Consider the following 13,640-nt stretch of genomic DNA (forward strand, 5'->3'; position numbering starts at 1 on the left):
CCTTGGTGATCTTTCTTACTAACTTTTGTATTTTAAGTTCCTATGATAATCACTGTGACAATCTTCTTGTAAGTTGATTTTGTAGGAAAGCTAATTAGGCTTAACATTTATTTTTGGATGTCTCCCACTACAATGTAGTTATCTTGTACAAATTTCATATAAAGAGCAAGTCTAATCTATCCAAGTTGCGGACAACATCTTGGCCATGAATGCGTAGCGATCAGATGCTTCGTCAATCTGTAAATATAACGAAAACGATGCCCCAATTATTTCAAAAGGTATGTGCAAGTAGTTTTATTTTAAAAAATGTCAATGACTATATATGAAATTACCATTTTCTGTGTAGGACGACCGGCTCCATGGCCCGCCTTGCACTCGATGCGACCAATTATAGGGTTTGTTTGAGGGCTTTTCTCCAAGCTAGTGCATAGAATATATTGCATTGTCTGAATGCCCATAAATACGAAGGAAATTAAGTAATGAAGTGTGCTATAACTTATTAATAACGCGTGAAAATTAAATGTAATCATTGTATATTTGGCCAATTTAAACAAAAATGAAGTAAAAAAAGGAATCATGAATGAGAAAATAGTGTTGATAAAATATGGAGCATTTTCGTAATGTTAGAAAGACTGACCGCCAATAACTTCAATGAATGCAAAGGCACAACACGATCATCGTGATCAGCAGTAAGTAGCATGGTTGATGGGTACTGCAAAGGTCGATCAGGATGCTGTTCCCAAGGCCTCTTGACATTGTGGAGTGGTGAATACCTGGAAATAACAGGAATCATATCAACCAGCAAATAGAAACAAAGACCAATAAGCAGAGTGGTATTTTTACAAGAACTTATATATGTTTTTATGCAGAGAACACAACTTCACTCACTTGATTAGCCACTTAAATTCTTCCTCATTGTCCGAACAACCGTAATCAGACGTCCAGGCATGACCTAAACACAATTAATTGATTAAACAAGCAACTCATGAATGAATAATTAAAAAAAAAAAAAAAAAAAAAAAAAAAAAAAAAAAGAAAAAAGAAAAAAACTAATCTTGCAATATGATGTAAAATCAACCTATTGTAAACTTGTGGAACCGCAGCATGTCCATCACTCCAACATGAGCCAATGCACAGCCAAAAAGATCAGGTCTCTGCCACAAGAAGCAGAATTCAGTTATAACTCAATGAAGACTTGGTAAAATGAGATTTAGAAACACTGTTTCACACCTGATTAATACAAGCTCCAACGAGAAGCCCTCCATTGCTTCCACCTTCAATGCACAACTTACTTGGCTGGGTATAACCAGCAGAAATAAGATATTCAGCAGAAGAAATGAAGTCATCAAAGCAATTCTGTTTCTTTGAAAGAGAACCCGCTTTGTGCCATTCTTCCCCATATTCTCCACCACCACGAATGTTAGCTATGCAGAAAACAGCCCCTAAATGCCTTGCAAGTACTGTACGACTCACACTAAAATATGGCGTCAGGTTAACATTAAAGCCACCGTATCCATATAGCAAGCAAGGGTGTGATCCATCCAACACAATATTCTTTCGGGCCACAATGAACATTGGTATTTTCGTGCCATCCTTGCTACTGACAAAAACCTATAGACATAAGAAGATTCGTAAAAGATCTTGAAGAGAAAATTGAGCAAGGACACAAATACCCAAACAGCTTAAGATAAACACGGCACAATTGACAATCATAACTCAGCCAGAAAAATTGGACTGCATTTTCAACATATAAAGAACTCTTACCTGATCAACTTCAAATTCTGAGCGCTCAAATCCAGGAACAGCAATTTCACGAAATATCTTCATATCTGGAGTCCCAGTCTCCAAATTACATTGATAAATAATTCCAGGCGTAAGAAAGCTAGTAAACCCTATGAAAACTAGACTATCTTCACGCCTAGCAGAAATTCCATAAACCGAGCCAATATCAATGGGTAGTTGATGCAACAAGGAACCTGACTTCAAGTCCCTAATCTGCAGAACATATTTGACATCACTCAGGTAGCTCACTATCACTTGATCTCCATTAACAGCACATGCAGATTCTAGCACATCCTTTTCAGATTCTGGAAGCAATTCTGTCCATACTGTGGGATCCTTCAGATCAACTCTAACAAGCTTATATTTTGGAGCGTTTTTATTTGTTATGAAGGTGAACAACGAGTCATCATTTGCAATGGCATGATACTGAGCATCAAAGTCGTCAATGAGTTTTGTGAAAGGAAGCAGGTCATTTTTCTCCCTAAAGCCTTCAAGTCCATTAGGAAGTTCTGATATGTTACAATAGTAAAATTTGTTGACTGGATCACAACCCTCGCTAATTTCCATAAGGACATACTGGAAATTGAAATGAAGTCAGTAAAGATGTAAATGCAACAAGATAACAATCAATCAAAAAGGAAATATATGAGGGAATATTTTTATTGAACACAAGCTTGCATGCTGAAAACCACATATGGGGAATTTTGAATTGGAGAAATGACGAATTTATGCTCACATATACGTCAATACTGTAAAGTTTAAAACCACTCTATATAGAATAAATCTAGCATAACAATGACAACACTATTATAAGTTCTTTGAACCTAACATCTCATTGAATCTTCTATGATTCATATGAAGCAATTCAATCACATTTTATACCTAAATATGGCTTAGTAGCAAAAGAGCAACGTTCAAACCTTCACAATGATCATTTAAACAGTAACTCTGTAAAGATGACAGATATAACACAGAACGAAAATACATTTCAAGCTAAGTAGATTAAGATGAGACATGTCACACAAATTAGTCACTTTTTTAAATGAAAAACCAAACTTAATTGAGTAAAAATAAAAGAATATAAGGGCATATCACACAGTGGGTACTTATAGTATATAAATCAATAAAGCACTATCATTACAGGAGCCAACTTAGCTTGTAAAGGATTTAGGGGAACAATGATCAATAATATGGTTACAAAAGTAATAAGAGCACTGATACCATGATATAGCCTACTAAGTGGCAAAAATCAGAAACCAATCCTAAGAACACTCCAGATCCATGAAACAGCGGATTATTACCTTTCCATCCTCAGTAACTCTGCCTGAAAAGAGGTATTTAGGATGGTCTTGATCTCTCCAACATAAAACATCATCGGATTGATCACTTCCCAAAAAATGGTAGTATAATTCATGATAAAGATTTGCATTCGTCTCAGTACCAGCATCTAAAGTTCCTACTTCTCTACAGTAACAACAAGAAAACCGAAACTTATAATTCATTATCAGTAATACAAATAAAAAAAAGAATAAAAGTTCAAATCAATCCTGCGGACTAAAATGCCTAGCTTCTGACTAGTAGATCAAACAGTTTGCGTCTCTGTTCTGTCTAAACCGGCAGTTTTACTAATTTCCTACATTAAATTCTCTATATTACTAATCCATGTTTCATAAAGTTTGACAAGAATCCATCGTGTAATAAATTCAATCAAACATAAGATCGTTGACCAGACAATCCCGCCAGAAACCGAAGTAGCACTTCACATGTTACTCACCTGGGAGCAGGATAGCGGCTGTAGAAAAAACCTTTGCCATCAACCGTCCAACTAATACTTGAAAACTTTACCTGAAACATCATCGATCCATATATCAGGTCATTCGCCCACATTAATTTATTCATTGTGTTGTTCCAGTAAACGATGTGAAATGAACATAATACAATTACGCACCCATGATAACGTATCCGGTTCAGTTTTTTTATCATCGATTCGCATGACCTTAATTGTCACCCAATCGCTGCCGCTTGAACTAAGCCCGTAGGCCATGTATTTAGCATCCTTGCTGATGGAAAGAGAACTCAACGAGACTGTTCCGTCTTCGCTTAGCGCATTCGGATCGAGCAGAACCTCAGGTTCTCCATCCAAACTATCCTGAGATGTACAATATCGGAAGGAAAGAAGAAAAAAACACATAATGCATTCATCAGCTAGCTAAAGAGCACTGTCAAAAAGACAAACCTAAATGCGAAGGCGACAAACCTGAACATAAAGAACACTCTGCGCTTGAAGGCCAGTATTATGAAAGTAGAAGTACTTATTCCCTCGCTTAAAAGGCGGTTCATATCGCGGATGATCAAAGAGTTGAGTGATCTTCGCGCGAAGCTTTTCTCTCGTATCACACTTCTGAAGCACTGATTCTGTCAATGTCACCTGTTTCTGCACAAACTCCTTCACTTCATCAGCATCAGGATCTTCCAGCCTAAGAACAAATCTCAATGCAATTAGACATATCCAAAAGCGAGGATTACGTTCAAAAACAGAAAAAACAGAAGAATACAGAATCTATTCATTTAAAAAAAGGCACAAGCCCAAAGGCGCTACGCAATCTTACAAAACGTGACTTCGTCAAAAGAACACCGATTAAACAGTGAGGACTACATGGACGAATAAATTTCCTCACAATACCTCATCAGAAACATTCAAACCGACTAAAACAGCGAAGACGCCGTTGACTAATAAAATCCTTCAGAGGACCACACCGATTAAACAGCGAAGACTCCATTGACTGACGAAATCCTTCACAAGACCACGCCAGAGACATTCACGCAGATTCAACAGCGAAGACGCCATAGACTAATAAAATTCTTCACAAGACCACGTCAGAGACATTCGCACAGATTAAACAGCGAAGACTCCATTGACTAATGATTTCCTTCACGAGACCACACCAGAGACATTCACACAGATTAAACAGCGAAGACAACATCGACTAATAAAATCCTTCACAAGACCACACTAGAGGCATCGATTAATCAGCGAAGACTCCATTGACTAATGAAATCCTTCACAAGACTATACCATAGACATTCACACAGATTAAACAGCGAAGACTCCATTGACTAATAAAATCCTTCACAAGACCACACCAGAGGCATCGACACCGATTAATCAGCGAAGACTCCATTGACTCATGAAATCCTTCACAAGACTACACCAGAGACATTCACACAGATTAAAAAGCGAAGACTCCATTGACTAAAGAAATCCCTCACAACACCACGACAGAGACAGACAGACACAAAAGAAACAACGAATCAAAACAAAAAGCAAATGAAGCGGAAAATGAACAGCGCTTACCATCGGTAAGGGTCGGCGATTCGAACGCCATGATAATCCTCCACAACAGAGTCGTCTCTGCGGGAAGTAGGGTAGCGCAGGGGTTCATGTAGGGCAGAGAGAGATCCCATCCGGCGGCGAGAAGGTGAGAAAGAAGAAGGTCTGAGAGAGGAGGAGGAGGAAGGAGGAGAATAAGAAGGCGGCAATGCAGAGAGAAAAGAGGGAAGGGAAGAAACTTGAAGAAGACGAAGAAGTTGAAGGCGAGGCGCGAAGAGAGGGGAGAAGGATAACGGGGCAACCAAATGAGACCATGATGGCAACATCAATGTCGACACGCTCTCTCCCAACTTTCCAAACCAACTTCGTTTTCTCTTCCAACCTACACAGACTCGCGCGCACTTTTGGCTCTAATATCCACATTTTTTTCCTTTTTCCTTTTTTTTTTTCTTTTTTCTTTTTTCTTTTTTTGTTAACGATACAGTTATAAATACATACATTTATTTTATTTTTATAATAATTTTTTATTATTTATTCTCAAACAAGTTTTATAAATAATTTGTACCTATTTATAATATAATTATTCAAAACATATATTAAAATTGAGTTACATAATCTTATTAAATGTTTGAAAATAAAAATAAATAAATAAATAATTGAAAAAAAAGGTAATTATTTTTAAAGGTTGGAGTATCATTTGGGTCCAATTTTTTAGGATATTCCTTACGGCATTTCTCGCTCAGAATGATTTTCTATTTTGAGAATACTTTTGAATTATTTCCTCATACAATGTGAAGTAACAAAAGGCCAAATCAAAGTAAAGTAGCCTCCACAATTCATATAGATGTCGCGAGGAGGAAAAGGGAGTGGAGTTGGGAACATACTTTTTATTTATATATATGCTTTTTTGCCGGTATTAATAAAATAAATTAGTTCATTTTAAAACTCTAATTATAATATTTAAACTATTGTAATATTCAAATTTAAATTATACATATTTGCTTAACAAATATATAGATTTATTATGTTTTTTTTTTTTTTTTCTTTACAATTTTGTAATAAGACTATACTAACAAATAACGATTTTTTTAAATAATAATAAACGGAAAAAAATTACCTGGGAACCTGATCTCGACAAATTCTTCATGGTAAATTCCACCTTGAACCCCACACAAATGTAAAATTTATCCGTAGGAAATCTCACCCCAAGCTCTGCAAAAATAAATGAAAATTTTCGCAACAATTAAGAATAAAATAGGTGACATGGATGGTAGCGGAGACGGGAAGATAGGGATAGGGGCGGGAACAAATTTTCTGTCCCTATCCCATGAACATCTCCATTTTTTTTTTTATATATAGTAGATTAGACTAATTTTCTCCCCCAACTGACTGAAAGCTCAATACTATAGGTTAAAGCATATGATTCCAAAAATTTGAAAAATATAATCGTGACGAATATTTAAATGAAAAATATTAAGTAATAAGTATACTCTTCACTAAAATATTCAAGAGATTGGAAATAAATATATTAAGAGGCCTAAAGAGGAGGAAAAAATAGGAAAAATAAGTAAAGTATTAAGAGACTAAATAAATATAAATATTAAACTAATTTAACAGCCATAAACAATATAAATAATTTAGGGTAATTTAAAAAGAAACATATTAAGAAAATGATTTTTTAAAAAACAAAAAAAATGGACAGAATAAATTAGGTACGACAGTGATCTGCAGAAGAATATTATTAGGACACCAAACCCTAACTCCAAAGCTCCAAGAAGAAGATCATATCAGATCTTGTTAAGAATGGATCTTCATAGGCTCAAAGTCCAATACCAAAAAAATAAACCCAGAAAATACGCACACCTTCCATAAACAATCCGTGGCCTCCAATCGCCGCCGCGAACCGCCGACTGAAACACACACGCGCCACCCTAATGGAAGCATCTTTGGGTATTGAAATGAAGGGTTGGGAATTTGAATAACTCAAAAGGGATTATGAAACCAAACATAATGTAATAATTAAAGTGAAATTAAAAATGAGGGACAGACAGACAGAGAGACAGAGAGACAAGGCATGCATGAAGGCTAAGAACACACACGGATAACAAATCATTGTCGCAAAGCCCATAAAGCATTTCAATTTGAATTTTTGAGACAGAAATGAGTTGAAAAAGTAAAAAAGTTATTACCTTTGCGTTCATCATGATTGTGATTTCGGCCCCGTGAGCTGCAAAAGAGAGACAATCATTTCATTTCATTTCATTTCATTTCATTTCATTTTTCTTCACAGAATTTGCACTGGAGCGTTGCGTTGAGATTTGAAGATTCAGAATTTGACCCAAACTTCATTGAAACCTTTTAAACAAGCCTTGATTTCAACTTCTCTGTAATGAGGGGTGTTACAAAGAGAATCCGACAGAGCTGAATTGGCAGCATGCCCACCTCCCCGACATCATATAAAAACCCCAACCAAACAGTAAACACTCACTGAAGGCGGGAAAGGAGGTGGACAGAATGCCAATAAACTCTGCGGGGAAGTCCTTTGCTAAACAAACCCACATCAAACCAAGAAAACCCCATGAACCCTAAATCTGAGAGGACATGGATATCAACAATTGCAGGGAGAGGGGTTGTATTTAATTAATTCAGATGGATCGAACAAACAATGATGAGGGTTCGATCCAGTAGGTCATATGGGTCCGGAGGGTTATTTATATTATTCAAGTTTTTGTACAATAGGTGGGGGATATTAACATCTATATCCCCCGACTCCAATCATGTAGAGTTTGAATTATATTCATGGGAGCTCAACTTTAATTAAATACATACCACCATCATATATATGTTTTAAAAAATATAACCAATATTTATGCAATCATTTTAAGTACATAATAAATTTTTCCAAGCTTTTTTATTTTCCACGTCAGCTAGTGGAATTAAGTATTGGAACAAGACTTGTTGAACATAATTGTAATAATCCTAGATCAAATATAGTAGTTTTTTTATTTTTTTATTTTTTTATTTTTTTATTTTTTTATTTTTTTGTGGGATTTTATGGTTAAAAAATGAAAAAATAACCATTGGTAAACGGGGTGGTAAAAAGTTAAATACTATTATATTTAATGCATTGGAGGCGTAAACATTACATCACAAACATTATCCAGGGGTTAAAAAAAAAAATCACGGCAGTAAAGAGAAGCAACCCGCGGTTAAATAAAATTTATCATTTAAACCGGCGGATGCTCGTAGACTGGAACAGGCAGGCGCCTCAGTACTTTTTTTTTTTTTTTTTTTTTTTCTTTCTTAAAGTAATAAACTAAAATACCATATTTCGTTTTCATATTTTTTAAGTTTATTTCACTTTTATTTTTTATTTTTAAATATCTAAATTTAGTCTACATATATATTAATAAATCATAAAATTACTTTGAAATTATATTTTATCTAAAATATAATATTTATTAAAAGTTGGATGATTAAAATTAGATAATTAAAAATACACAAACTAAAATAAAATTTAATATTGATTTTAGAAATTTATTGTTAGACGAACCCAGCTCTCTACAATGATATGATGTGTCTTATATTAATGGAGAGAGTATTATTTGTTTATAAGCCTATGATCATTCTCTAAATTAATTGCCGTAGACTTTCATCCTCAAACATTTATAATTAAAACTTTATTATTATTAAGTAACATGGGATTACACCAAAAAGAAAGAGGGTAATTTCTGGTTGATGGGGTTCTTAGTAAATGCACTTTTTTTCTCACATGTCTAATTATAATCCATAAGCATTAATATTCTACCGGATTAGTAGATTCGAATTGAAATGAATTGTTGTTTTAAGTAATCCTGATTAAAAATTATGGGAAATAAAGTACACATTAAATGAAACATAAATGAAAGGACTGAGCTTCTACGCACCAGAATTTCACTTCAAAATTTAAAAGTCTCCTCCCTTTCCATAAAATCATAGTATTATTAGATGGAAAGAAATTACATATTTTCTTTTCCAAAGCGGAAAATCAATGCACATAATAGAAATATACAATTCAAATTAATTTTGTATTCACCCACTAATTAATACCTATTTATAGCATCCCTTGTGGGTTTTCCATTTAAAATATATATTTTTTTTTAAATTGTATATTAATAGTATACTATAATTATTTCTTATTTAAAGGGTTTTCATATAATCACTATAATTTTTTTTATTTAAAGGGTTTTCATATAATCATTTAAAAGATTTTTTCACCCAAATTTAAAAGATAAGATTTTTTTTTTTTTAATAATACTAGGAATGATAATTTTAAATTTGGAAGTGAAACTCTTGTACGGGGAAGCTCAGCCATTTCATTTATGTTCATTTAATGTGTATTTTATTTCTCATAATAATAAAAGAACAATAGTCATGGATTATATTTAGGCATGTCAGAAAAGTGCATTTAATAAGAAACCCACGCGAAAAATTAGAGTTTTTATTTTCTTTCGATGTTATTTAAGAATAATAACAAATAAATTAAAAATAAAATTTACATTTGTTTTTAAAAAGGGTTTAATGAGTTTTTTTGTATCTATATTTTAAGAGTGTAATCAAATTATTTCATAATTGAGAACGCCACGTGGAATTTAAATGTTGAAAATAGGAGAGAGCGGTTGAAATATTTGAAGTTTACAAGTAGAGGGAGAATAAGCTTATGGTAACGGTTGCTTAGAATTCGAATTTGAATTAGTAATAGTCATGGGTGGTTACTGAAATGACAGCTTGCCTTAGCTATCAGCAGTTACTCTTACCAAATTTAATTTTATTTTTAGTTTCATAGTGAAAAAAGAAAATTGACATATTAATGAAAATGACTCAAGTTTTATGACTCTTTTATACGTTTTTTTTTTTTTTTTGTCACTTTAATTTTAATTTTAAGAAAAAAAATATAAAAACACTCTTTTTAAAACCTCAAGCCTAAACAAATTGAGATACTTAATTTCGAGTTGTACTCGTACAAAAATACTTTTTTTTGAAAGCTTTACCAACATTTGATGCAACGTTCCAAGCATACCGCTAACAGATATTATTATTTTAGCTTTTCGTTTTGAGCTTCCTCTCAAGATTATAAAGGATGATTTGTTTCCTCCCCCAACGTGGGCTCTCACAATCCATCTCCATTCGAGGCCCAACGTCCTCGCGGGTACTATTTCCCCTCACCAATTGATGTGGAAATCCCTTTGGAGCCTAACTTCCTTGCTGACACACTGCTTAGTGTCTACCACCTGTAGGGGCTCAACTTCCTTGCTAGCACATTGCCTGGTGTCTAACGTTGATATCATTCGTAATCATCTAAGTCTACTACTAGCAAATATTGTCATATTTGTATTATACTCAAGGTTTCTAAAAAGCGTCTAATAAGAATAAGTTCACTTTCTCTCACTGCAGTGCACAAAAATTCACTAGAATACTTATAAATATATTATTTATAATAATAATAATAATAATAATAATAATATTTAAAAAAAGAAACACCCGTGAGGGTTGGAATCCATTTAAACTTGGGACAGGAACGATAAAAATGAGAGGGGGTGAGGGACAGTGCGAATATAGACCACTCAGCGCAGGGTATGCATGGAGGAAGCAAGCACATTTGGAAGTGATAGCGAGTGGATAGGGAAAAGTTTACACCTTTTTTCCTGCATTTGCATTAAAATCCTACGCTGCACCGTGTCTGTGTAAGGAACAAAGTTTGACACTAACTCGGCTCAGTCCATAATGATAATAACAATAATAACAATAATAACAATAATAACAATAATAAAAAAGTGTGGTTTCAAATATCTTGGCGCAGAGATATGATTCAGAAACCGAAAAAAGGAGTGACAGTGCATGTCAACGTTTGGGTTTTGGCAGACCAGAACTCTTTACAATCTCTGCACACTTCCAATGACACGACTCGACTCGACTCACACCCAGAACAAGAACAACAAGATTAATTAATCTCTTATGAAAATATTTACCAGTTTTCTTTCCTCACTAAAAGCCAATTCTGCGTAACAGTTGCCTTTCTCGCTTCCAACCATCTTCTTTAATTCTTCCTCTTTTCTTTCCCCCCGCCCTCTTTTAATTTTAATCCACTTTATTTATCTTCGAAATCATATGCTCTTTCTCTTCCTTCCTCCTTCTCCCCTTTCTTTTCTTCTCTGTCTTTTCTGATTTTCCCGGCCACTTCTGTTGACCGGTCATGTCGACGCCAGCGAGGACCAAGAGCTGGAATGGCGACGTGGATAAGCATTACCCACCGGCGCTGGCCACCCATGATGAAGTTATTTCTGACCCCATTGTGTTTTGGGACACTTTGAGGCGTTTTCATTTTGTGATGAACACCAAGTTCATGTGAGACACCTTTCTTCTTCTACTACTACTTTTTTTTCTGACTTGGTAAATGAAGTAAAAATGGCGCTGCACAGCCAAAAGACACCGTTTTTGTACTCTCTTCCTTCCTCTAATTTCTAAGCATCAATCTTTTTCCAGTAAGAAATATGAAGAAATCGAAGTTTTTAACTTTTACTTTCCTTTCCTTGAATACTTAAAAGGATTCCTGTGATCGGAGGGAAGGAGCTAGACTTGCATGTTTTGTATTCAGAGGTTACAAGGAGGGGCGGCCATGAAAAGGTAAAAGTTTGGCCCTTCCTCTTCCATTTTTCAACAACAAAGCTCTTGGTTTGAGAAAATGGAGTGATTTTGACTATGCAAGTTCCTATTTCATGGCGGGTTAGGTTGTTGCAGAGAAGAAATGGAGGGAAGTTGGAGGTATATTTAAGTTTTCTCCTACGACCACAAGTGCTTCGTTTGTATTGAGAAAACACTATCTAAGTCTTCTGTACCATTATGAGCAAGTTTACTTGTTCGGCCGGCAGGGCCCCATCTGTGCCCCTCAAGGTCCCTTTTTGTTCTCCCCTTCCATTTTTCCCTTTTTACTTTATCCGTTATTTTCCATATCGGATTTTGCTGTAAATCTGAGTTGGGTTTTGTCCTTTTCTTCTTCTACAGCGCCATTATCTTTTGGTAGCCCTACGAGGGACAGCGAATTGGCTATGGTGGAATATACTCCCAAGACAACGTCGTTTTCGCCTGCGGAAGGTGACAACCTTTCACATTCCTTGCTTTTCTTCGTGGGGTCAAGTAATAAAAGTAGAACAGTTGTTGCCACCAATGCCTTCTATTTAACTGATTCGATTCGATAAATTATTGGGAGGGAGGGACCGTAGAGCTGAGTGGCTACACCAAATAAATTCTCCCTACTGTGTGTGTCTGCGTTGGTTTTTCATTCAGTTTTGTTCCATTCCTACTTTGCATCTCTTCATATATGTGTTTTTTTTTTAACCTAAGTGGTTGATGTTTTTCAGTTACTGGAACAATTGATGGGAAATTCGACTGTGGTTACCTAGTGACTGTGAAATTGGGATCCGAGGTTCTTAGAGGAGTACTTTACCATCCAGATCAGCCAGTCCCGTCTGATCTACGTCCTCAGTCTACAAATGCCATTATACCTTACACTGGTGGCAGACAGAGACACGTTGGTCGACGACACCGGAGACGCCGGAGAAAGGCAGACCCTAACCACCCAAAACCGAATAGAAGTGGGTACAATTTCTTCTTTGCAGAGAAGCATTACAAGCTCAAATCTCTGTACCCAAACAGAGAGAGGGAGTTCACCAAGATGATTGGAGAGTCTTGGAACAAACTAAGTCCTGAAGAAAGGATGGTATGTCTGTCTAGCTTTTTACCAAGGTTCCAACAGTTCTTGACTTTTTGTGGGTTTGATCAAATGGTTGTCTCTGCTCCTATAGGTTTATCAAAACATTGGGCTGAAAGACAAGGAAAGATACAAGAGAGAGTTGAAAGAGTACAAGGAGAAAATGAGGCAGGCAACTGCTGATATTCAGGCAACTAACTGTTCAAAACGTGGAGAGTAACAAAGAAGGAAGAGAATTCAGCAGTTTAGGTCTTTTTTTGGGTCTCTTATCAAGTTATATGATATATAAACTTTGTATCATATCCTTCTAACTTTACATGGCAAATCATAGGTTCTTATATCCAAGTGCTTGGCCTCAAACTGCTGCTACACACTACAATGTCACTATTGGAACTCTCATACTATGCTGCTACACACTAGATTCTTAGAACTTTCAACTTTGAAATGACAGAGGAATGTGCCCTTTTAACTTCGTTTTTGTTTCTTATTCCATCAGTGGTCATGATGAAGCCAACCAAGTGAGCCTTAGAGAGAGGCTTCTTCTCTGTCATGTGCTACAATATTCGAATATTAACAAACATGGTTTAAAAGAAAGTAAACAAAGGCACAGAAGCAAATGAGTGAATGTTAGAAACAGTTGATCATATATGCATAAGAACGTTAGAATTTTCATCAACTGAGTCATGTAATTATCATTAGAATATCTCTTTAAGTGAGAAAGCCACTTCTGCAATCGGATTAGGCCAAGAGCCTTTCACTTCAAACCTTGCAGCCTCTCTT

The 13,640-nt window shown here is 35.3% G+C and overlaps 2 protein-coding genes across 4 annotated transcripts; one reads left to right on the forward strand and one right to left on the reverse strand.

The window, feature by feature from the left end:
* Nucleotides 1-73: 73 nt before the first annotated feature.
* On the reverse strand, nucleotides 74-6,315 carry LOC111788812 (uncharacterized). Of its 2 annotated transcripts, none has more exons than XM_087121582.1 (12): nucleotides 6,231-6,315; nucleotides 4,040-4,259; nucleotides 3,731-3,931; nucleotides 3,557-3,627; nucleotides 3,084-3,246; nucleotides 1,765-2,358; nucleotides 1,231-1,611; nucleotides 1,079-1,154; nucleotides 889-952; nucleotides 638-773; nucleotides 333-446; nucleotides 74-237 (listed from the first exon to the last, which is right to left on the reverse strand). In XM_087121582.1, the coding sequence occupies exons 3-12, from the start codon at nucleotides 3,824-3,826 to the stop codon at nucleotides 172-174; spliced, it is 1,761 nt and encodes a 586-aa protein (XP_086977708.1). In that variant the 5' UTR covers nucleotides 3,827-3,931; nucleotides 4,040-4,259; nucleotides 6,231-6,315; the 3' UTR covers nucleotides 74-171. The 2 variants fall into 2 exon arrangements, with proteins under 2 accessions (XP_086977708.1, XP_023525098.2); XM_023669330.2 differs by lacking the exon at nucleotides 6,231-6,315 and adding an exon at nucleotides 5,138-5,508.
* A 4,613-nt stretch (nucleotides 6,316-10,928) lies between these two features.
* Nucleotides 10,929-13,331, forward strand: LOC111789353 (high mobility group B protein 9). Of its 2 annotated transcripts, XM_087121363.1 has the most exons (7): nucleotides 10,929-11,497; nucleotides 11,698-11,776; nucleotides 11,881-12,043; nucleotides 12,155-12,244; nucleotides 12,511-12,869; nucleotides 12,955-13,109; nucleotides 13,192-13,331. In XM_087121363.1, exons 1-6 carry the CDS (start codon nucleotides 11,346-11,348, stop codon nucleotides 13,078-13,080), a joined length of 969 nt encoding a protein of 322 aa, XP_086977489.1. In that variant the 5' UTR covers nucleotides 10,929-11,345; the 3' UTR covers nucleotides 13,081-13,109; nucleotides 13,192-13,331. The 2 variants fall into 2 exon arrangements, with proteins under 2 accessions (XP_086977489.1, XP_023525872.2); XM_023670104.2 differs by having other exon boundaries at nucleotides 12,955-13,331.
* Nucleotides 13,332-13,640: the final 309 nt, after the last annotated feature.

Source organism: Cucurbita pepo, chromosome 2, assembly GCF_057944985.1.
Source record: "Cucurbita pepo subsp. pepo isolate OVF chromosome 2, ASM5794498v1, whole genome shotgun sequence".
NCBI classification, from domain to species: domain Eukaryota; kingdom Viridiplantae; phylum Streptophyta; class Magnoliopsida; order Cucurbitales; family Cucurbitaceae; genus Cucurbita; species Cucurbita pepo.

Bases quoted from the DNA above. Each gene is read 5' to 3' on its own strand.
- LOC111789353 (XM_023670104.2), top strand. From the start codon at position 11,346: ATGTCGACGCCAGCGAGGACCAAGAGCTGGAATGGCGACGTGGATAAG. The intron at 11,498-11,697 runs GTGAGACACCTT...AATACTTAAAAG, and splicing joins GTGATGAACACCAAGTTCAT to GATTCCTGTGATCGGAGGGA. The intron at 12,044-12,154 runs GTCCCTTTTTGT...CTTCTTCTACAG, and splicing joins CCCCATCTGTGCCCCTCAAG to CGCCATTATCTTTTGGTAGC.
- LOC111788812 (XM_023669330.2), bottom strand. From the start codon at position 5,439: ATGTTGCCATCATGGTCTCATTTGGTTGCCCCGTTATCCTTCTCCCCT. The intron at 4,260-5,137 runs GTAAGCGCTGTT...ATTTGTTCTTAG, and splicing joins ATCGCCGACCCTTACCGATG to GCTGGAAGATCCTGATGCTG. The intron at 2,359-3,083 runs GTAATAATCCGC...TTCAATTTCCAG, and splicing joins GAGTTACTGAGGATGGAAAG to TATGTCCTTATGGAAATTAG.